Source organism: Magallana gigas, chromosome 5, assembly GCF_963853765.1.
Source record: "Magallana gigas chromosome 5, xbMagGiga1.1, whole genome shotgun sequence".
Lineage (NCBI taxonomy): Eukaryota > Metazoa > Mollusca > Bivalvia > Ostreida > Ostreidae > Magallana > Magallana gigas.
The window spans coordinates 29,326,182-29,349,936 of NC_088857.1; the positions used below are offsets into that span (position 1 = coordinate 29,326,182).

Sequence of the window (23,755 nt, forward strand, 5' to 3'; positions counted from 1 at the left end):
CTTGCAAATAACCCAATCTGTAAATCTATAGTTGAAAATTTAATCTTCGTACACGTCCTCGAATTTTTTTTCTTAAATTGGCCAAAAAAATTGAAAATGCATTAATGAAATATGAATTGATGTGTTCTGTTTTGCAATTTTGAAGCTTAAATTTATTCAGATTGCTACTTTACCTCACTGAAAGCATTTGATTTTTTTTCCGATGCTCATATTTTCTTCTGCACTCGGCCGAGGATTAAAATGAAGAGGCTCGAAAATAATTAAAGTATGAAGTCATGTTGTTAAAGTTTTCCGGAAAAATTTCACTAATTTATTCTCAAAAACTGTATTTATCGGTAAGGGGTAAATTTGATTATCTTGCACAACCAGAGCGCTAGACATCATGTTTGAAAATATTTTATAAATTATTTATGCTTGTTTGGGTTTCACAAACAAGAACGTAAGGAATGTCTATTTATTAATTATCATGCTCGGTGTTTTATAAAAAAATATTAATAATTTTAAAGCTTTTAATTTCAAGTCAAGAATATCTCATAGTTTATCAAAATATTGACCAATGCCCGTTAAGCATAGTCGGAGATTTTAATATAAAAGCAAATGAGCTAGGAAATACGTAAAAGAAAAAAGTTTTTATAACTCTTCTAATGTTAATTTTCAAAAATTACCATACCTTGTAATATAAAATTAATTTATTTGGTTTCCTCGGGCGGTTATAATATTCTCCAAAATTGATGAACAACATGATCCTGATATGGAGAAAAAATTACAAACTAGTCAGAGACTACTGTATTTTACTACTATAGAAAAAATAGAAATAAATACCATATATCAACAATGTATGGCAACAAGGGTAAATAAAACAATAATAAAATAAAATGCAGAGAAGCTACTATAAATACATAAAAACAAAGGGTATTCATGAAGATTATGTATGCCTATTTTATCTTTTACTGCAGCAAATGCGCTATCCAAAACCTCTGGCATATAGTTCTTGATGATTTATCGGGCCATGGCAGAATATGTCATAGTAATGGAAAAGAAACGCGTCTGTTTTTCATATTTCAAATTTGTAAGATATCGCCTTAAATTTTATTATATATTGTCTCCTTGTCAATCCGTTTGATACCAATCAGTAGTTCACTGAAATCAAAGTTCAGACCAAGTGTGTCTTCATCGATGTTTTATTTCATGTACAATGTACAGTAGTACTAGCATAAAAAACCCAAAGATCAGAAGATATCATTGCACTATAGAATAAAATGAAATATACAGAAGATAATCGGAATAGTGGGAAAATGTAAACAAATGTATGATTATTATGAGAATTCAAAGAAAGCGACGCAAGTACAATTTCATCTCAATCCAATCTAATTAAAATTAGATCTTACATCCGCTCACGTACGATCGCTACATTAAGAAGATCTTAGTTTATCGATCGTACGTGAATGGATCTAAGATCTAATTTTAATTATATTGATCTCAATGGGTCCACTAATCAGACAATTTAACAAAGTAGCTAAATTTTCTAATAGATGTTCATTAGGCTTGTTGCAATCTGTGAGGTGTGTTTGCAATCAGCCAAAAGTCCAAAATAGTTTCTAGACATGCTCGATGCCATACGACTTCAAATATGCCTTATTTGATTTACAATTAACCAAGTTTATAACATGTATCAACCCAGTAATTATTCTACAGATTTTCAAAAATACTTCTTATTTTCAGTCACATTGACCTATGCAACCCTGCTAAGAGACACATATCTAAGAAAGATCTGCATGATAGAAGATTTAGGGTTAAATATTAATGCATTTCTATCTTGTGCAATATTTGTGACTGTTCTATTTGTTAACATCGAATGTGAAATATATAATAATTGCATGCTTATTAAATGTTCTTCATTATCTATTATTGATGCATTGTTTTTTAATTATATCAAATGTCTACAAAAACAACACCAATTGATTCATTTACTTTGACAATGTAAAGAAGTCTTACACGTCTGTACTTATACCTTCTATCTTGCTTTGTTTATCTGTTTATGTCGCTCTTTATAACGTGAATGCGTCAAAAAGAGGAACAAATAAAAACAAGAGACCCATGGGCCACATCGCTCACCTGAACAGCAGTTCCTTGTAACATTACATTTCGTAGCATATGCTTTTTCTATTTTAAACATCGAACCCCTTTCTCGGGACCCAGTTATGGTCCGAGGTTTATGGTTGGCTTGAACAACATAAATAGTAACATAGGAATGAAAATGTGAAGCACTGCGGTGGGACCGCACGTACACAACCTGAAAAACTGAACATAGCAGAGTTCCACTTCAAGAGGAATAACTCTCAGACTGTACAGAACACAAGAAAGATAACTCTTGGTTCCACTACATTAGAGTTTACACAATTTGAGGATCCTTGCATAGTAATCTCACAAACTGTAGCATTATAGTTCTCGAGAAAAACTTTTTAAAAACATTTTCAATATATCTTTCTATGTTAAACTTTGAACCCCTCTTGGGGCCACAGTATTAGTCCAGTGCTAAAGTTTTAATTATTTGGAATCTACATTATTTAAGGATGCTTGCCTAGTTATCTCACAAGCTGAAGCATTATAGTTCCCTAGAAAAAGATTTTTCAACATTTTCCCTCTATATTTCTATGCTAAACTTTGAACACCTCTTGGGGCCCCAGTATTAGATTGAGATCACGGCTTTTATAATTTCGAATCTACACTATTTGAGGGTGCTGACGTAGTTATCTGACAAATTGATGCATTGTAGTTCTCGAAAAGAAGATTTTTAAACATTTTCCATATATACCGGTACTTCTACATTTAACTTTAAACCCATCTTGGGTCTCTAGTATTAGTCCAGGGGTCACTATTTTAAAACTGTCAAACCTTCATTATCCAAGGTTGTATGCATGATAGTAATCTCACAAATTGAAGGATTGTAGTTCTCGAGAAGAAGATTTTTTAACATGTTACCTTTATATTTCTTTAATAAATTTTGACCCCATCTTGGGGCCCCAGTATTGGTCCGGGGGTCACGATTTTACCAATTAGGAATCTACATAATCGAAGGATGCATGCATAGAAATTCCACAAACTAAAACATTGTAGTTCTTGAGAAGAAAATTTTTAAACTTTTCCTTTATGTTTTTTAAAATGTTCAAATTTTGAACCCCTCTTGGTGCCCATCAATTGTCCGGGAGCTACAATTTTTTGAATCTACATTATTTAAGGATGTACATGTATGCATAGTAATATCCCAAACAGTTGCACTATAGTTCTTGAGAAGAAGATTTTAAAACATTTTCCTACATATGTTAAAATCTAAACCCCTACTGGGGCCCCACTTTTTGTTCGGGGGTCACGATTTTTACAATCTTCACTATGTATACAACCTTTTGTGTATGTATTGGCATTTTTGGTGAAGTGGTTCTTGAGAAGAAAATTTTTAAACATTTTTCATATGTAGTTCTATGTTAAACTTTGAACCCCGCCTGGGGCCCCAGTCTTGGTCCGAGGGTCACGATTTCTACAATTTAGAATCTTCATTATACATACAAGCTTTTGTGTAAATATTGGCATTTCTGGTGCAGTGGTTCTTGAGAAAAAGATTTTTTAAACATTTTCCTAAGGTATTTCTATGTTAAACTTTGAACCCCGCCTGGGGCCCCAGTTTTGGTCCGAGGGTCACGATTTTTACAATTTAGAATCTTCACTATATATAAAAGCTTTTGTGTAAATATTGGCATTTCTGGTGCAGTGGTTCTTGAGAAGAAGATTTTTAAACATTTTCCTATGTATTTCTATGTTAAACTTTGAACCCCGCCTGGGGCCCCAGTTTTGGTCCGAGGGTCACCATTTTTACAATTTAGAATTTTCAGTATGTATACAAGCTTTTGTGTAAATATTGGCATTTCTGGTGCAGTGGTTCTTGAGAAGAAGATTTTAAAAAAAATTTCCTATGTATTTCTATGTTAAACTTTGAACCCCGCCTGGGGCCCCAGTTTTGGTCCGAGGGTCACGATTTTTACAATTTAGAATCTTCACTATATATACAAGTTTTTGTGTAAATATTGGCATTTCTGGTGCAGTGTTTCTTGAGAAGAACATTTTTTAAACATTTTCCATATGTTGTTCTATGTTAAACTTTGAACCCCGCCTGGGGCCCCAGTTTTGGTCCGAGGGTCACCATTTTTACAATTTAGAATCTTCACTATATATAAAAGCTTTTGTGTAAATATTGGCATTTCTGGTGCAGTGGTTCTTGAGAAGAAGATTTTTTAAACATTTTCCTATGTATTTCTATGTTAAACTTTGAACCCCGCCTGGGGCCCCAGTTTTGGTCCGAGGGTCACGATTTTTACAATTTAGAATCTTCACTATATATACAAGCTTTTGTGTAAATATTGGCATTTCTGGTGCCGTGGTTCTTGAGAAGAAGATTTTTAAAGACATGCACCCTAAACTTACTGTTTCGCAATTATCTCCCTTTTGAAAAGGGCTGTGCCCTTTATTTTAACAATTTATAACCCCCTTTCCATAAGGATGCTTTGTACCAAATTTGGTTAAATTTGGCCCTGTGGTTTTTGAGAAGAAGTTGAAAATGTGAAAAGTTTACAGACGGACGGACAGACAGACAGACGGACGGACGGACGACGGACAACGGGTGATCAGAAAAGCTCACTTGAACCTTCGGTTCAGGTGAGCTAACAAGAAGAAGGCATTTTTATACTTAAAATGCATTTAAACATACATCAAACACACTTGTAAATACTTCTAAAGTGCAACCCTAACATTTCTTTATATTTTTCTTCACTTAATTTTTGTATTAATATGATGGAACATGTTTCGTTTTAAGAAGCTTCATAAATGTGTATTATAAATATTACATTGCTTTTCATACAGAGGTGATCGGGGTCTATATAAGATATCGTAGTTTGGGTTATCACGATATGGGTTGACCTCGTTATCATCTTGTTGCAGGAATCCGGAATGGTTTGTATCAAGACATTTTTCATTCACAGCCAAAGAAACCTGTACTTTCTCAGCTTCACATTCTGAAATTTGGAATCTTCCAGTATTTGTCACATCATTTTTATTTCCAGGAACAGCATATATGCATCTGAAAATACAAAGTTAAAATTGAAATACTTGTAGAGAAAATGGTGCGTATTTATTCCACCCACTCACCACCCCCTCCTGCAAAGGAAGATGGAGCATGAGTAGGGAATTGATAATAAGTAAAATTCGCAGTGGTTCGTTTGAGTTTTACGTTTTTATAACCTGACGATAAAGAACCTGCACTATAAAAAAATGAAAGATTCTCTTAAGTACAAAATAATAACTGGAAGGTATTCAAAAGTAGTCAAATTAATAGATGTAGTGACCTTAAAGCTATACACGCTATAATTTACATCAATTTTGAATGACAGTGAAAACGCATGTGTTTGTCTACTTATAAAAGTTATCCTTAATCTGTAAATTACAATGGTGAATTCCATCTCGTTACAAAGATATAGATTAATAATTGTTTATTTTCCTGCCAGGAAAATATACCTTTTCATGAATATTGATAAAGAAAGAGCAAACCGACCTCATTGCGCATGTCAGCGGAGAACTAGGCAGTCGTTATTGTTTGCCTAATTAAATATCCAACTTGATTTTTAATGTGCTTAACAGTTGTTAATTTGAAATACATACATGTATTATGAGTAAAATACGTTTGTCATTCACGATAACCTTACTTCTGCATTAACACTTATAGGATCTATAAATAGCACATAGGGGGAAAACACAGGTCTACGTCATTTTTTTAAAGGCAGTATTTATATCTACTCACAGGCTTGTTTTTTTTTCTTTTGTTTGTAATCGTATATCGGACAAATTTATGCTTTACTGAAAATATCCTTTCCTTTGTGAAACTATCACAATTATGAAGATGTTGACCCTTCACAAGTTTTGGTATGATAGGCTAAATTTAGCTGTCGATATCACGTGATAGATTGATATTCACAAGGAGGCATTACTTTCCTGGCAGGAAAAAAAATATTTTTGTTGTTTAATATTTGATATATTTGTTATTTGATCGAATTGATTTATTTCTATAATTCAATTAAAATCAGTCAAAAATTGATATTTTTCTTATCTTTTTATGAATGGGATATAAAGAGGGGGAATGGGATATATAAAGCGGATGCTTGAAGAAGAAAAATTTATGTTACTTATTAGCCTTGGCTAGCTAGATACATTTCTTATTAAAATATTTTGTTTGTTCATGCATGCGCTCTATGTTTTCTGTAAGAAAAACTGCTTGAAAACAAGCTGTTTTATGCTAAAAAAATGCAAAAATGGCAGGAAAAGGTTGTCTTTACGATGTCGTTTTACTAAATTGTAGGCAGTTGAATCAAAATGAACATTATGTAAAACACACGCACACAATCATATATATATATATATATATATATATATATATATATATATATATATATATATATATATATATATATATATATATATATATATATATATATATATATATATATAAAAATATATATATATATATAGAATAACAGTAATATGATGATGTTCATTTTAAGGGGCCAATTTAGGCCCGTATCATCTGTATCACCAAACTTATCACGCATATGAAAGAGAGCAAATTATCTATAGGAGAATGTAAGGAAAGATTGAAATACCTATTGAACCTATCAAATCCAAAATACGAAGTGAATTCATTGAGAGGTGAGTGAAGGTGTTGTTATTGTGGGTTTTTTTTCGGAAACAAGTTAAAATACGAGTATTATACACAGATTGTGTAAATATATTATTTGCATTGAATTTCTAAGTGTATTATTTACAGTGAATTTGTGAGTTTGACATTTTGATAATACATGTACTTGTATGAAAGTTTATCCACATTTCTAAAATGTTCTTTTATTGTATACTGAACAAAAAAGAAAGGTATATATGTAAGTGTACAATTTTGTTTTACTTTCGTTCGAACAGAAGTTTTGACAATAAATGTCCTATATAACAGAGTTAAACTACATTCTATTGGGATGAAAAAATCCTGATTATTCGATCGTAACGCCCTTTTACTGACAGTGAGTACAATGGTTAGAAGCCCGTGTTACACACAATTTGACCACGTGTATCCCCAAAATTCTTCGCGAAGAAATTCTTTGCTGTCTGAACCAAAAAAAATCAAAAATTTAGTTCATTAAATGCGAATTTTGAAATGCCCCGATTGTCTAAAGAAAACTGTGAACGCTGCGTTTGGATGCTTCATGCAGGCATGTACCGAAACGCTGTAGCAGCCACAGTCGGAACGTCTCAGAAGACGACCAGCCTTCTTTGGAGACGTTTCCAGACCACTGGATCTACCGATGACCGGCCCCGCGGTAGAAGACCTAGAGTAATCACCCCTAGGGAGGACCGACGAATCCGGTTGCTTCATCTGAGAAACAGATTTTTAACGGCGGTAGATTCAGCTCAAAATGCTTATGGGCGGATGATTAGCTCTCAGACGGTTTTAAACAGACTGAAGCGTTGCGGTTTGAAAGCCCGTAGACCGTCAAAGAAACAGAGCTGACAGATCGACACAAGACCTCCCGACGGAACTGGGCGCGGCACCATTTGCGCTTTCGGGTGAAAGAAGGGTCCAGAGTTCTCTTTAGTGACGAGTATCGTTTTAGTTTGAAGTTTGCCGATGGAAGAACTCGTGTCTGAAGGAGACGTGGAGAGCGTTTTGCTGGTTGCTGTGTGATAGAAGTAGACAGATTTGGTGGTGGCAGTGTAATGGTTTAGAGGAATTTGTGGTGGAAACCGAACAAGACTTGTTGTAGTGAATGGTACCTTAACATCATAAAGATATATGGTGTTGCTAAAACGCGGAACGGAAAACGGATAATCTTATCTAATGTTATTTACTTGATAGATTTGTTAATCATACTAAAGCCATATAAAACCAGGTAGTTTTTGATATTATTTTTAAAGATTAGCAATACTGGATTATTTATTCAAGAATAATATTATTTCCTAAGAATTAAGAGTACATGCATTGACTACTATATTCTGTCCCAAAATATCCTCGATTCACATTTTGCTGAATAACTCTATACCTCAGAGTTCAAGCATTTCCTTTCAGAAGCATGAACAATTCTCATTATTCCTTTTTTAAAACGTCGATCCTCTCTAGCTCATCAGCTGGTTTCAATACACGGCTAAAAATAAAGAAGTCTACTGGGTTTTGCATTTCAACAGACCCAGATGATAACGTTGAAAAATTGTGCAAGGTCTGCTGAGTGACTTCCAAATGAAGAAAAGGTGTCAACATTTCACATTATAAATCTCCGTAAGAAATCTGTTCTCGATCCTGTTAATTTTTCCGATTAAAAATGATAATGTGTCAATTAAGTTTTCTGGGATATTTCTCGTTTCATCAATTTCAATTCAATCTTTTATAGGTATGTGTATTTTTTTTAAATCGTCCAAATGTGCTGCATGAATATTTTCGGATCAACAGACTATAGTCCAAATTTATAATCGGAAAATCAAACCAGGCAACTTCTAGTGCTCTCTATTCGGATGATGTGTATATAGCTGCAGTAATGCAAACGTAAACAAAATCGCATTGCTAAAAATACTAGTTTCACTAAGTACCGGGTATTTTAATGTATTTTTATTTTGAATGTCGTCACTCGTACGGGTTTTTTTTTCTCATCCTAATGAAACTCTATCGCCTGTATGATTTAAGATCGTATAGAAATTCAATGTTGATGTAGGTATATACATCATATTTGAAATACAAAAATACTCATAAAACACCGTAAACGCTTTCACCAAGTGCCTACGTAACGCTGATATGCCAGCAATACAATACAAGGAAAATAAGTAAAAAGTTACAGCTAATTTACTCGTTTAACCATGTTAATATTTCACAATTCGTAAACATTTGGGGTTTTTTCCCTTTCGTACTCAACTAACGCCAACTGAATATAATGCTACATGTATATTTGATAGACACTTATAAGAAAACCAATAAAACAGCCACATGTTGATAATCATTCATTAGATATGAATACATGATACAAAGTCAATCGTGCCTTGCCAGTCTATATCCTTTTAAAGCGATGAACGTGATATGATATTTTCCGTTCCGTTCCGCTTTCCGTTCCGTTTTCCGTTCCGCGTTTTAGCAACACCCAAAGATATAGAGATGAAATTCTCTTCTCTGTTGTACTGCCATATCTGCGCACCAATGGCACTGGTCTAACATTCCAACAGAACAACGCAACAGCTCACACGGCTCGAGCAACAAGAGAATTCCCAAACCAGAACAACGTTGACATGCTAGACTGGCCCTCAGAATCTCCGGATATCTCGCCAATCGAACACGTTTGGGACGAGTTAGGTAGGAGAGTAAGGATGCGCAGACCCCAGCCTTGCAACTGGCAAAAGCACTAGAGGAGGGATGGAATAATTTCCTGGGGCATGTAATTCAACGATATGTATCCTTTACGTGTAGAAGATGTGTCGCAGTATTGAATGCAGGTGGTGGCCACACACGGTACTAACTTATAAAATTCCATTTTGTCCCCAGGGTAGATCAGAAGAGTGTTTTAAGCCTGTTTGTTTCTAAAAGTGTTTTTTTTACAAAAGAATATTGTTGAACATTGGTGCATTGTTATCTTAATCAAACACTGTTCTGATCCTTTGATTTCAAATAAATTGACAACAAATTATTTATGCTATACCTTTCTTTTGTTGTTCAGTATATTTCTAAGTGGCACAAATCATATAAGTTGGTTTGATTAAAGAAATTTATATTTGCCCCATTTGAAATGAGTCTTGTGAAGTTAAAAAGACATGGTCACGATTTTGGTCAAATTTTTTTGTTCTGTTTTTTATTCAGAATGCTTTAGAAATGAATTTCTAATGATCGAACAAAATTTGAGAGTCATTCGTACAGTTATAAGCACGATACAGAGTCACAATTCTTTGTCATGTAACGAAGGCTCGTGCCCTGTTTTTGTTTATATCGGTTCAATATACATGTACCAGTTGAAAAAAAACGAGCTTATTGTCTATCTCTTTATTCATTTTAAGCATTTATTATAAACAGATATTAACTTTTAGAACATTAATTTTAGGGCCTACTACTGGAATTTTCACATCAACGTTTAACATATAAACAAACGCTTTGTTTACTAGCAAAGCATTTTAAGCTTTGTAACTCGCTTATAACTCAACAATGGACACTCAAATTTCGTTTGCCTATTAAAATGGCCTACTGAAGCATTGTAAATAATAAAATCGAAAACATAATTTTTGACCAAAGTCGTGACCATGCCTCTTTAAGTATCATATTTGTGCATTTCTAATTAGTATCATATTAATGCATAAAATATTCTCAGCAATTTGAGTCCCACCTTTCTTCTATTACTGCAGTTTCTGCAAATTGGGTTATACAGTTGTTTGTCTCGGAGCCTTTGCGTTCGTTTAAATTTTCTATTGCTGCATACAGAGATGTTCGAGGCATTCGAATGGAGGGGTTTGCCGCTTTATTTTTTTTATTTCTGAAACAAAAACTGTTTATCTTTGATTTTTGTGGTGACATTATAAAATCAAAGAATTTAAGATCGCAAAATATGTTTAACATTAATTATAAAACAAGAGGCCCATGGGCCACATCGCTCACCTGAGGAACAATAGGTATGATAAAACAGCTTAATGGAGTCATAATACATACAATCTGGACAATGTACAATAATACATGTAGATCCTGTATAAATAAAATCCATTTTTCCCCCTTTATATTCTTATGTTTATAATCATTAGTCCCTTTTCTAACAGGATGATTTTATAGTCATATCACATGATGAGTATTGCAGTTCTCAAAAAGATCCTTAATAATTGTTTATATATGGGATATAAAGCTACATAAAACTCTGAACCTTCTTGTGAGATCGAATAATTGTCCTCGAGTCAAAGTCTTAACAATTATAAATCATTTGGCTGATTAGTTTCTGAGAAGAAGATTTTTAAAGATTTACTCTATATATTCCTATGTAAAACTTTAACACCCCCCCCCCCCAATTTGGCCTCACCCTACCCCAAGGGATCATGATTTTCACAACTTTGAATCTACACTACCTGAGGATACTTCCACACAAGTTTCAGCTTTCCTGGCTGATTAGTTTCTGAGAAGAAGATTTTTAAATATTTACTGTATATATTCCTATGTTAAACTTCGACCCCCATTGTGCCCCACCCTTCCCCCAGGCCTGGGATCATGATTTTCACAACTTTGAATCTACACTACCTGAGGATACTTCCACACAAGTTTCAGCTTTCCTGGCTGATTAGTTTCTGAGAAGAAGATTTTTAAATATTTACTGTATATATTCCTATGTAAAACTTCGACCCCCCATTGTGCCCCACCCTACCCCCAGGCTTGGATCATGATTTTCACAACTTTGAATCTACACTACCTGAGGATGCTTCCACACAAGTTTCAGCTTTCCTGGCTGATTAGTTTCTGGGAAGAAGATTTTTAAAGATTTACTCTATATATTTCTATGTTAAACTTCGACCCCCCATTGTGCCCCACCCTACCCCCAGGCCTGGGATCATGATTTTCACAACTTTGAATCTACACTACCTGAGAATACTTCCACACAAGTTTCAGCTTTCCTGGCTGATTAGTTTCTGAGAAGAAGATTTTTAAATATTTACTGTATATATTCCTATGTAAAACTTCGACCCCCCCCCCTGCCCCCATTGTGGCCCACCCTACCCCCAGGCCTGGGATCATGATTTTCACAACTTTGAATCTACACTATACCTGATGATGCTTCCACACAAGTTTCAGCTTTCCTGGCTGATTAGTTTCTGAGAAGAAGATTTTTAAAGATTTACTCTATATATTCCTATGTAAAACTTCGACCCCCCCCCCTAATTGTGTCCCCACCTTACTCCCGGGGTCATGATTTTTTCAACTTGGAATCTACACTACCTGAAAATGCTTCCACTCAAGTTTCAGCTTTCCTGGATAATTAGTTTTTGAGAAGGAGATTTTTAAAGATTTACTCTATATATTCCTATGTAAAACTTCGACCCCCTTTGTGGCCCCACCCTACCCCCGGGGGTCATGAATTTCACAACTTTTATTCTACACTACCTGAGTATGCTTCTACACAAGTTTCAGCTTTCCTGGCTTTATGGTTCTTGAGAAGAAGATTTTTGAAAAATTCTAGAAATTTTTCATTAATTTCGTATTATCTCCCCTTGAAAACGGGTGTGACCCTTAATTTTCACAACTTTGAATCCCAATTGCCCAAGGATGATTTGTGCTAAGTTTGGTTGAAATTGGCCCAGTAGTTCTTGAGAAGATGTTGAAAATGTGAAAAGTTTACGGACAGACGGACGACAGACAAAATGTGATCAGAATAGCTCACTTGAGCTTTCAGCTCAGGTGAGCTAAAATGATTGGTAAAAACTACGATGTTCTTTTGTATTTTTGAAATATGATACACACGTAACAAAATATTCATGCATGGATAATAGAGATAACCAGACTCTTGTTGCTATAGGAACAAAAAGGTCTTCCGTTTCTCATGTATTAATATGTCAAAAAAATGCATTTCTCTCGTATAAAAAGAAAATGAATGTTATATATCATGTAAAGAATTTTTCCAGTGATTATTTCCAAGAAAACAAAACAAAAAAATACAAAAAGTCATTTTTTTAGTACTTTCTGTGACAACCGAAAGTTATGCCAGTTGAAACAGAACATAGTAAACAAATCTTCATACATTTTTCTGTCTTTCCTCAAAGTTTGGATAATCAAGTTTTTGTTAGTTATGAGATCTCGTAGAGAAAAGGTTTTGGTACAGGACCGGAAATTGACAAACGGAAGTGATTAAAGAAATTTAAAGTAGATATTTTTGTGCATTTACTGATGGTACGTTACTGTTTATCACAATGGGTAAAATCTGTTATGAAATATAAACTTTTGGAAAAACTTCTTTTGCTTGAACTCTTCGAGTTAGAACCGGAAGTGACGGGCGATCAAAAAAAACCCGTTAAACACATTGTGCAACAAATGTATATCATCCATATAAGTTTTAGTATCTTGATCTCTCACAGTTTTTGAGATCTCGCAGGTACAAAGTTTTTATAAAAGAAAGCTACCTGAGATGTTTGAGATGTCTCACCGGAAGTAGAATTTTTTCATTTATTTAACCATGAGTAGAAGACCATTTATATTTCTACTGCTAAAATGTAGGTTCCATGTTAAATAATAACAAAAATCAAAATTGGGTGTACTTCCTAAGACGACCGGAAGTTACGCCGGATAAAACGAAATAGTGTTAACAAATACAAATACACAGGTCTATCATCCCACAAGGTTTGGTTGTTCAAGTCGTAACGATTTTGAGATCTCGTCGAAATAATGTTTTTTGTCTCGGGAGAGAAAACGGACAAACGGAAGTGCTCAATGTAAATTGTATTAAATATTTCTTGTATACTTGCTTTTTGTACATTATTGTTCATCGAGCTAACTACAAATGTCAAGGGAAAAAAGTGAAACTGATAAACAGCTTGATTTTTTTGAACTCTTCCTGTGTGGACCGGAAGTGACGGAAGACAAAATGAAAATAGTTAAACACATTTTCAATCAAATGTCTATCATCCGTGAAAGTTTGTTGGGGAAATGTATATTGGGGGAAAAGTTATCGTTTTTAATACTGATGTTCTGAAAAAAAGGTACCAGCTATTTTGTACCCAAGCATACAATAAGCAACCTTGCGTATTTTGATCGATCAACAATATATAGGATGATTCAAGTGGAGGGTATACACACTTAAAACCTTCTCGATTAAAATTACACAAAAACTACACCATTCCTTTCTCGAAATATGTAAATAGAAAAGCTAGGTTCAATAATAAAGTCCCTTATTCAGACAACATTTCTGCTGTAGTTAAATTCATTCTGACTTTAGCCGGTCTCTTATGCTTCTTTGTGATTATAAGGGTTAGTTTTAGTCAGACTTATTTTCATTTAATTTTATTTTTTCATTTTCATTTTCCTAAATATAAAATCGATCTTTTGAGAAAATTTGAAATCGTTAAATAATTGGGACAAGCCTGGTGGAAGTTTCCTACGAAAAATGTTTTTCACCATGTTCACAATTTTCGTAACTGTTATAGATATACATAAAAATAAGATTTATAAACAGTAAGCTGAACATTTTAACATGTGTGGTTGTTTATTTTTATCTCCCTATTTCAAAGTAGAAAAAAAAACGTTTTGTTTTGGTGTGCTATTTTTAAAGATATAATATTTTATGTTATAATTTTTTTTAAACATACTTACCTGTTATTTCTTATCAATATAACTATTGCAACGAAAACTGATGTGCATATAATACCAGCTAAAAAGGTAGTCAAAATCACAACTGAAATAAAAAGAATATATCAGGATATAGCGAGTTGTATAGGGATAACAAAAAGCGTGTATAGAAAAATTATACTTTCACTGCGTTGGCATTCAATTTTAGTTTATTAACTTTAAGATATTAGAGATGATATGAAAACTGAAAACCTGTAAGATAAGTGTTTTCTTTGAAAGGTACATCAACAGTACTTTGGTGTATCGATGATATAACTGTCGCTGTCAAATATTGTGTAGACAAAACACCTGGTGAAAGACGTTCTTGAGATTCCTTTCTCGATTTTGACTCTCTTTCATTAAAAGATGTCAAATATTGTGTAGACAAAACACCTATTGAAAGATGTTCGTGAGATTCCTTTGTCGATTTTGACTCTCTTTCATTAAAAGGTTTTAACGAAGATAAATTTGAGGAGCATATAGGTATGTTTCGACTGCAGTTTTCTAAAAATGTTGAAGAAAATTTACATGAAGTACATGCACCCTCCAGAGTTTTTTTTATTTCTGGTATACAGAAAATTAATAATTTTAACGTCTGTCTGAATTCCATTTTTGAAACGAACACTTTCAAGTAATGTTTTTTATTTTTTTTATAAATTTTTGGAGGACATTATTATTAGTATTACATGTATTATTGTTATAATCTAATAAATTACTGACTTTTAACGCTTAGTTGAAATCCTGATCCTTCGTGCACATCGTCTGATATAAATGATATTCTGACTCCGTTTCCCGCTGTTTCTATATAATTCTGTTTTCCATCACAGCTGTGAAACAAAACACGGGATGAACCGATTTCTTCTATCTAAAGAAAAATAAATTTGGATAAGTGAAGGTAATATGTCATGGTATTTTTGCACATCTCCAAGGCTCAAAACATGGAAATATCTTGAATTTCAATACTTCAAATGAAGCATACAATAATTAAAAACTGATTTTCATGATACATTATACAAAGATGGCTTTAATGTGTTGCATGTAGCCGCTTACCTTCAGATAGTCGGTGCAACTATCATTGGTTGTGTAGATAGAAAGTTGATTTATACGGATAGACAGTCCAGAAGAACATTGCGTTTCTGAGACTAAAACAGTCCAAGCTTCGTTACTGTTTGGCAAATAACGATTTTCTTTGTTACGGGTAGTGGCAATGTATCGTTCATTACAGTCGTCAAGTATCTTTAGATAAGGGTCGTAGAATTCACCGGCTGTTAAAAATACAATTTAAAAAAAACGAACAATATATAGTTATAACTATACTTTATCATTACTAGTAGTTTAAATGTATCGTAAAGACGTCAAAATCTGTAGCATGCTCCATATCGATTTCTTTAAAAGACGGTTAAAATTACACAATTTTCTAAATGCTCATACAATAACTTACCCGAATGCTTCCAAAAAATCATCACAAGAATAAGAATTGTCGATTCCATAAATCTTGTGTATGTTCAAAACAAATCTGTCAAACATTTAGTATGCGGTCGTCAAAATATTTCCCGTTTTTAACGCATTACGCTTGTTTAAATCAAAGGATATGATAAATATATTAAAGGAAAATGCTTGATACAGAAATACACAAGGCCGAAAATCAGATTATATTTAGGTATATCCAGTTAATTGCGAGTTTCTATTTGGATTATAGAAGTGTCATCATTTATTTCCTCATCTTATAATATTATCAAGCACGTACTTGAAAGTTCTGAGTTATTTTACATGTAACATCAAATTGCAAACGCTTAGTATCCTTGTGAATTGTATTTAAATTGACGATATCTTCTGTAATCTATCAAGTCAATGTAATTGAAATTTACTTCTGATGGAAGTCTGAAATTATACACGCTATAAAGATAACACGTATTGTTTTATAACATGAAATTCGTTAATTGATAAAAAGTTAAGTGGTATGAGATAATACTTTCCAAAAAGTATTGCAAAATAATTCATTCTAAAATAAAAATAAGTATAGATTGTAATCAGGAATTTAATACTTTGTCATGAATATTGATGAAAGAGGAGAAAAACAACTTCATCGCAGGGAATTTATCTTTAATTGTTGATTTTACGTTGTTTTTTAATTGTTTATTTTCATAAAAATTAATGAGGGAAAAAGTCGATATTTTCAGGAAATCTTAAAACCATTGGATGATTGTGAAAAACCAGATCCGGACGTTTCCCAAGAAAAACGTTTTTTAACCATGTGTTAACGCTATTCATAGAGATAGACATACATGTATCAATAGGATTTATAAACACTTAGTGAAGCTTTTTACTCGTGAATTTTTTATTGATCGTTTTCTTTGTTTCAAATTAAAACATTTAATTAGAGCTTTGTATTTATTTTATATGCCAGTTTTGATTTTTAAAAAGTTTTAAAAAATTGACATTTTTAAAACTTTGAAATACTTACTTATTATTCCGTATTAAAACACAACTGAAACGGCAATACTGCTAGTCAATATTAAAATCACAACTGAAATAAAGAAAATATATAGGGTGTATGGAGACAACAACAGCATGTAGAAATACTGTGACCGTGTTGGCCTTCAATTTTATCAAAAAATTTTGGAAATAATATGAATACTGATAACCGGCAGGATTATTTTTATCTTTGAAAGCTAAATCTTCTTTGTACCTAATTTTTGTGTGCTTTCTTTTTGCAAAAACTTTTACTTATATCTACATCAATAAAACGTTGGGTTATATCTACATGATCTATTTTGATGAAAAACAGCAAACCAATCTGTCTACTACACGTTCATGATACCGTCAACACTACAAAATTCTTCCGCATCAAAATTGCCAATAAAACGGACTTCTAATTTAGACTTTGTCCTTTATATAAATATCCGCACTCATTTAATATGAAGCTTATATGTCGCTATAGGGGAGACAGGGCGTTAATTACGTAACTTTTGTTGATCACGTGGCTTTTGGTGAAACATGACAGTTTTTATAAAATATCAAGTGTAAGTTTATAACCAGTGTGGTCGTCAATTTGTGTGAATCATTTTTTAAATCTATAGATTAGTAAAGAAGTTATATCCATATTGATTTAATGGTACCTTAAAAAACAATTTTTCAGTCCTTTTTAAGGAGGCTAACATATTCTTATCGGGTTGTATTATGTAAAATTTCCGAATTGAAAGTACATTAGTTAGAGGAATTTTTAACGTGGCTCGACACACCAACGCATTTTTTTGATGGATCGATGAGGAATTATTTTTGAGAAATGATTTTACAAAAATGTAACCAATATCGGCTTCCAATTATTTATATGTTTTTTTTTTGTATTTAAAGATAGAAAACATCTTTTAAGCTGCGAGCAGGATACCTTAGTTTAAGAGCTAAAACTTTGGTATAAATTAAAAAACAATACAAATCAATAAAATCATATCATAGACGGTCATATATACTTTATAGTATTTCTGTTTAAAAAAATGTATATGAAAATGAAAACAAGAATTATAGATTTTTTTAAATCTATGGATAAAAACTGGAAATAAACTGTTGCTCGCATTTAGCAATTGCTGTAAAATTATATTCCAACAAGAAATTGAAACGGAATTGTGAAATTAAAGAAAATTTCTTTAAAAGATCCCAATTGTAATTCAACTGATTTCTTTGATATTATCGACAGTTATTTCTTTAATAAAAATGGAAGTCGTAAACATGCTTACCTTGTCATTGAAATCTAAAAAAATTATTTTGTTAAAAACCATTTTGATTCTACACACAAGTACTCTGAAGTTGACATTAAAAAGATGCTTGAGTTTCTGATAGACAACATCTATGTAGTTTTTGGAAATCAAGTCTTCCAACAATCTGTTGTCCCCATTGTTAGCAGACCTATTTTTGTATTCTAATGAAGCAGCAGAATTTATTAAAAATCTTGTACGTGAAAAAAAAATCACTCGCTGTGGCCTTCAACTCAACATTCAGGTATATTGACGACGCATTATGTAATGGATAAATAACTCGATAGTGTTGAATAGTTTAGAGAAAACATCCCCTCCGAGGGCCGAAGGCCCGACAAGGGGATGTTTTCTCTTAACTATTCAACACTATCGAGTTATTTATCTTACTTAAAAAAAATTCCCCCTATTGAACCTCAAAGAAGCATTGACCCATTGAGATATCCAACTGTGCTGTAATACAAAAGCATCTATCTCATTTATGATTCCAATAGTGCCATACACAATAGCCTAACCAAACAGCCCCTTTTATTCATGGACGAGTGAACAGGTGCGCATGCTTTAAGCCCCTTTCACAATTGGCGCACGAGCTGAAGCGACCAAATATTTGTGCAACCAAAAAAATTAGATAAGGTTCGCAAACTGTTGCCAAAATAATCGCATATGAAAAAAGTACTCGTACGAAACTCGCACAATATAAGCGAGCGTTGTGCGATGTAAACGCATTAAATCTTGCGATATATTTTGCGTCTATATGCGACTGTTGTACAATGAAAGCGAGTGTTGTAAGATAATGGAATAGGATCGCGCGGGAGACGAAGTGATCGGACGATTGAACGTGCGCCAATGCGATTGGACGGACGGTGCTAGTCCGATCATGCGTTCCATTGTATTAATGCTCGTACGAGTCAGAGCGGGTATATATATACGGCCCGTATTCGATGGTTTTTGTTAGACATTTTTGAATGCGAGGGAAGATGCCACCATAAAAATGACAAAAACAGCAGCTAAAGGCAAAATGGCGAACCGTCGAAAGAAGGCCAAGGAGGAGACCCAAGATCTGCCGCAGCAGCCGAGCCCTAAGCCTGTTGATGATCCGCTGGAGCCTACCGACGAGGGGGACGAGAGGGACAAACCGCTAGACCAGCCTGCTGAGCATTCAGAGCCTTATGGGTCCAGTGAGGAGGAGGAAATGGAGGATTCCATCATCAAACAGAAATCCATGGAATTGACTCCCGAGCAGGAACAAGAGCTGGCAGAGTTTTATGAGGAAAATCCATGCTTTTATGATAAAAGTCGGAGTGACTTTAAAAACTCAAAGAAGAAGGATCGCCTACTTTAGGAAAAGGCAGGAACCATGAACTTGACTGGTGTATGAATGAAAATAAATTAATAAAAAATTCATTTGTATTATTTTGATTTACCATATAAGTGGGATTTTTATCAAGAGGCAATTTTATCGGTTCATACCCATAAAATGGCAATATTTATCAATTGAGAAGTAATTTTACCGATTTTATAATCTATAACAACCGATACTTAATAAATTGTTATCATGATAGTCAATTAATTCTACCGAACTCAAAACCGTCGCTTATTATACCAGTATTAATCTGATTGATTGATTGTTCGATATCTTGATTTCTTAATATATACTTTTTATGACATTTGTTTCTTATCAGTGGCAGATATCCGGCTCTGGTACAGATCACAGCGGACCATCCTGGGCAAGGTCCAGAAAAAGAAGAGTGGCCAGAAAAGATGTAACCTTACAGCCAGGCAAAAGTGGGTGAAAAGAAACTTACGCTTCCTGAGAAGACACATCGTGCACCGGCCACAGGGTTCCCAGCTCGGACAAATTCCAGTTGATGAGGAGGATGAGGATAGTGAACCCGCCTCAATTACACAGGCACCAACAAGGAAGACGCAGAGGAAGAATAAGGACTTGGATACAGCCATTATCGACCTGCTGGAGAAAAGTGACAGGCAGACGGTCGTCCTGACGGCAAAGGTGGACGCAGCAATGAGCCACGGCAGCAACGAGAAGCAGGCCTGGGTGGACTGGATGTTGCAAGCCCTCCAACCCCTCACTCGACACCTCTGGCGGGACTTCACGAAGGAGGCGTCGCTCTCGTCAATAGTACCAAGACTGGGCGGAGAGTGAGCAGCAGCAGCACGTTGAATCGCAGCCCCTGCAACAGTCTCTAAGACCCGCGACCCCAAAGTTGGTTCCGGTCAGGCCAGCGTCAATGCCCACACAATGGCCACAGGACCCAACACAGATGCAACCCCAATCCCAGATGTACCACTAGATGTATCCTGTCAGCTGGCCCGGGACAAGTCGCAAACATGCTCCCCAGACACCGAAAGGAGTTTCTACCAGCCAGCAGCAGTCCCAGTCTTCAGACGTTTTGGCCGCCGCCGCCCGTGCTCTGAATGAGTGATGGATGAAGTCCCAGCAGCAGAAATTCAATTTTGTTTATAAATTAAATTTAACATTAATGAAAAAAATTGTTAACTTTTCAAGAATAAACATAATGTAACTAGTAAAAAATAAAGTTTACATGTCACGTAAAGTTAACATGTAAATTTTTTCATAAGGGACATGCAAGTAACGTTTTATTAAGTTTAATAAAGTGTGTTGTAAAAAGAAACGAGTTATGAATGATAATTATTACTCATTGTACTGTTTAGTAAATTAAAAGTTTATTTTATTGCTGTACAAATTACATCCTTATATGAAGAAATCGACATCTACATGCATGCATTATCAATATCACTATATCATATTTTGCTGTTACGGCAGGCTTCCAACCTCGCTGTTGTAGTAATGTTTCAGGTACATTTGTAGGTTTGGATTTTCTTGCCCTCCTGATTTGGCAAGTTGCCTCTGCCAACTGCTTCCACATCTTGCAAAACTCGGTCGTTTCTCCATGCCCCGGGGATGTAGTTGCCCGCTTCATCTTCCTGATCAAGTTCATTGTTCTGCAACCCGGGATAGCGAAGTCTCATCAGGTTATGCAGGCATATGGCTGCCATGACGATGAGCTTGACTCGGTCTGGATCCTGCTGCATCGTTCCCAGCATGCATCTTCAGCGGTGTGCAAGGATGCCAAAGGTGTTCTCTACCACACGACAAGCCCTGGACAGACGGTAGTTGAAGATCATTTCTTTGTTGTTCATGTTGCGGTTTGAGTAATCCAAGATCTGAGGGGGAATGCGTCGTCTCCTATTAAGAAATACGGGGTAGGTCTGTCATCATGTGGCAGGGGCTCTGGGTCTGGCAGGCAAAGAGTGTTAGTTTCCAGTCCATTTCTCAGTGGGCCATTGTTGAAAATCTGGGCGTCTGATGAGGAGCCTGAGTACCAACGTCGGCCCAAAGAAACTTGTAATTGGCGTCGACCAAGGCCAAAAGGCTGAAGAACCCCTTGTAGTTGTAGTAAAGGGTACCAGACCGACTTGGGTTTCTTATGGCAACATGTTTTCCGTCCAGAGCTCCGCAGGTGTGGTAAAAATTCCATATTTCACCAAACTTCTGTGCTACTTCTCGCCACTCTTCTTGGTTAGTTGGAAAGGCAAATACTTCGTTCTGATACTCGTCGATCATGGCCTGGCACACTTCTGGGATGAGCAATGCTATGGTATTGTGGGCAACACGGAAAGAATACTGGAGGCTCTTGTAGCTATTCCCTGTCACTATATACCTGAGGGTGATGGCCAGCTTCAGTCCAGGCTCTAGTGGCCGTCTGTAACGTTCACTTTTCTGGATTCTTGGAGTAATACGCTGCAGTAGCTCGTAGAACATGGCTGGTGGCATTCTCACGTGGTTCACAAAGTTCCCCTGGCATTCTCTCTCTATCTCCGTCATCAATGTGTGATATTGGCCAAATAACATGCGCCTTTCAATCCATGGCTTGACCCACCAACGTCTTCTTTGTCTTTCATACCTTTGTCGACGACGAATAAGTAACGGCAGCACGGCCATATCTCTTTGCTGGTGTTCTTGGAGTTATGCTCGGATATTCAGCAAACCTAGCAAACGGCGGGGAGGTATTGGTGCAGCAGCATCCATGGTCAATAAAGGTCTAAAACAAATAATGACTATACAGTGTATATGTACAAGTGGCAAAGCATGACAAACTGAAACTTATAAATCGTGCAGTGATAGTAAAACGTTGCAAGATTACATGAGACACGTTGAGCAACAGTCTCACGGTCGCAAAACAGACGCATAAACACCAGCGATTTATCTTACGATGTTTATAAATCATGCCTCACTCTTGCGAGTACACAAAACGTTGTAAAGTGTCGTACTAATGTTCGGGCGTTGCACTGCGAAAATTTTGAATGCGTGTCGCGTCTGAATAGTGTGCATGTCCACTATTCAGAGGAGACTTGATGCGACCAGTAAAACGTATGCAACGAATGCGAGAGCTCGTGGAACGTACGCGAGGGCTCGTGCAACGTATGCGAGAGCTCGCGCAAAGCCCAAAAATTTCGATCGCAAAGTGGTGTAAAGAGGTCGTGCGCCAAATGGAAAAGGGGCTTTAGTAATCCAGTCCGCTGTACTGAGCAGACTTAAATTTAGATGATGATTTTTTTTAATGCAAAGTACATTAAATGTTTATAGAGGTCTACACTACCGGGAAAGACACGGATATCGTTTGAATGATATTTTAGACTTGCAAGGAGAAAGGACAAATAAAAAATTTGACGAAAGTTAACAGACGATGATTTGTTAAAATCTTTGAAAGGGGTCGTATGAAGTCATATTGCGACAATATTCCCTATATTGTTAAAACTAAGGAAAAGGATTGATATGGTTCAAGGTTCAAAGAAGAAGTCTAAAAGTGTTTATGGAAGTGATTTATATATGATCCCAAATCTATCAAAATTATGAAAAGGAGATATTACTTCTGAAATCTCATTCGTGGCTTATCGGATATAAATATGGATAACAAGATTCTGTGTAATAAATTTGGATATATGTTGGAAATACACGTTTCAACATTTTGTCATTTATATTTGTTTTATGCACTGTTGGATATTTAAATATCCAATTGATGGGCGGTTGGATATTAAAATTATCCAATTGCCAATCAGTTGGATATTTATATATTCAACAACTGTTGATTGAATAGTGAAAATAAACGTTGACTAAATACAATAGATGACGTCATAGAAGTTTTTTAAACAATTAATAATTGTTATTTCCATACTTACGTCGACTCGATATATCCCCGTGAACTTGAAATAAAATTAAAGATACCACTGACTCTGCTTCTTCTGTTTCATATTTGGATATTTTACTGGAAATGGACATTGATGGTAATCTAACAACAAAACTTTATGATAAACGCGATGACTTCAATTTTTCAATAGTCAACTTTCCTTACTTATGTAGCAATATACCTTCTTCACCTGCATTTGGTGTTTTTGTCTCTCAGTTAATTCGACACACAATGGCATGCTCTTCGTATGAAGTTTTTAAGACGAAGCAAGCTACTGACAAACAAGTTGATAACACAGGACTATCAACAGTCTCCTTTGAAGTCATCTTTTCGTAAGTTTTATGGTCGATACAACGACCTTGTCAGCTAATACA

General features: G+C 35.0%; 2 protein-coding genes and 1 pseudogene across 5 annotated transcripts; 1 reads left to right on the plus strand and 2 right to left on the minus strand.

Annotated features, from left to right (window-relative positions):
* Positions 1 to 1,163: 1,163 nt before the first annotated feature.
* On the minus strand, positions 1,164 to 16,199 carry LOC136275494 (uncharacterized). 4 transcript variants are annotated; one of them, XM_066084900.1, is made up of 7 exons: positions 15,843 to 16,199; positions 15,452 to 15,666; positions 15,122 to 15,266; positions 14,615 to 14,794; positions 14,387 to 14,468; positions 10,437 to 10,595; positions 1,164 to 5,128 (listed from the first exon to the last, which is right to left on the minus strand). In XM_066084900.1, exons 1-7 carry the CDS (start codon positions 15,889 to 15,891, stop codon positions 4,870 to 4,872), a joined length of 1,089 nt encoding a protein of 362 aa, XP_065940972.1. In that variant the 5' UTR covers positions 15,892 to 16,199; the 3' UTR covers positions 1,164 to 4,869. The 4 variants fall into 4 exon arrangements, with proteins under 4 accessions (XP_065940972.1, XP_065940970.1, XP_065940971.1 ...); XM_066084898.1 differs by having other exon boundaries at positions 14,615 to 14,905; XM_066084899.1 differs by having other exon boundaries at positions 10,437 to 10,583; positions 14,615 to 14,905; positions 15,843 to 16,198.
* A 2,589-nt stretch (positions 16,200 to 18,788) lies between these two features.
* LOC136275797 (uncharacterized) lies at positions 18,789 to 19,952 on the plus strand. The gene is made up of 2 exons (XM_066085790.1): positions 18,789 to 19,520; positions 19,833 to 19,952. The coding sequence occupies exon 1, from the start codon at positions 19,142 to 19,144 to the stop codon at positions 19,490 to 19,492; it is 351 nt and encodes a 116-aa protein (XP_065941862.1). The 5' UTR covers positions 18,789 to 19,141; the 3' UTR covers positions 19,493 to 19,520; positions 19,833 to 19,952.
* An 890-nt stretch (positions 19,953 to 20,842) lies between these two features.
* On the minus strand, positions 20,843 to 22,449 carry LOC105348681 (putative nuclease HARBI1; annotated as a pseudogene).
* Between the last annotated feature and the right edge of the window lie 1,306 nt (positions 22,450 to 23,755).

What these genes read in the sequence shown, in the direction of transcription:
- LOC136275494 (XM_066084898.1), bottom strand. Translation starts at nt 15,891, where the DNA reads ATGGAATCGACAATTCTTATTCTTGTGATGATTTTTTGGAAGCATTCG. An exon ending in AGAAAACACTTATCTTACAG is followed by an intron (nt 14,469 to 14,614) that starts GTTTTCAGTTTT and finishes TTTTTATTTCAG; the next exon opens with TTGTGATTTTGACTACCTTT. An exon ending in ACTGCAGTAATAGAAGAAAG is followed by an intron (nt 5,129 to 10,436) that starts GTGGGACTCAAA and finishes TTGTATTTTCAG; the next exon opens with ATGCATATATGCTGTTCCTG.
- LOC136275797 (XM_066085790.1), top strand. Translation starts at nt 19,142, where the DNA reads ATGACAAAAACAGCAGCTAAAGGCAAAATGGCGAACCGTCGAAAGAAG.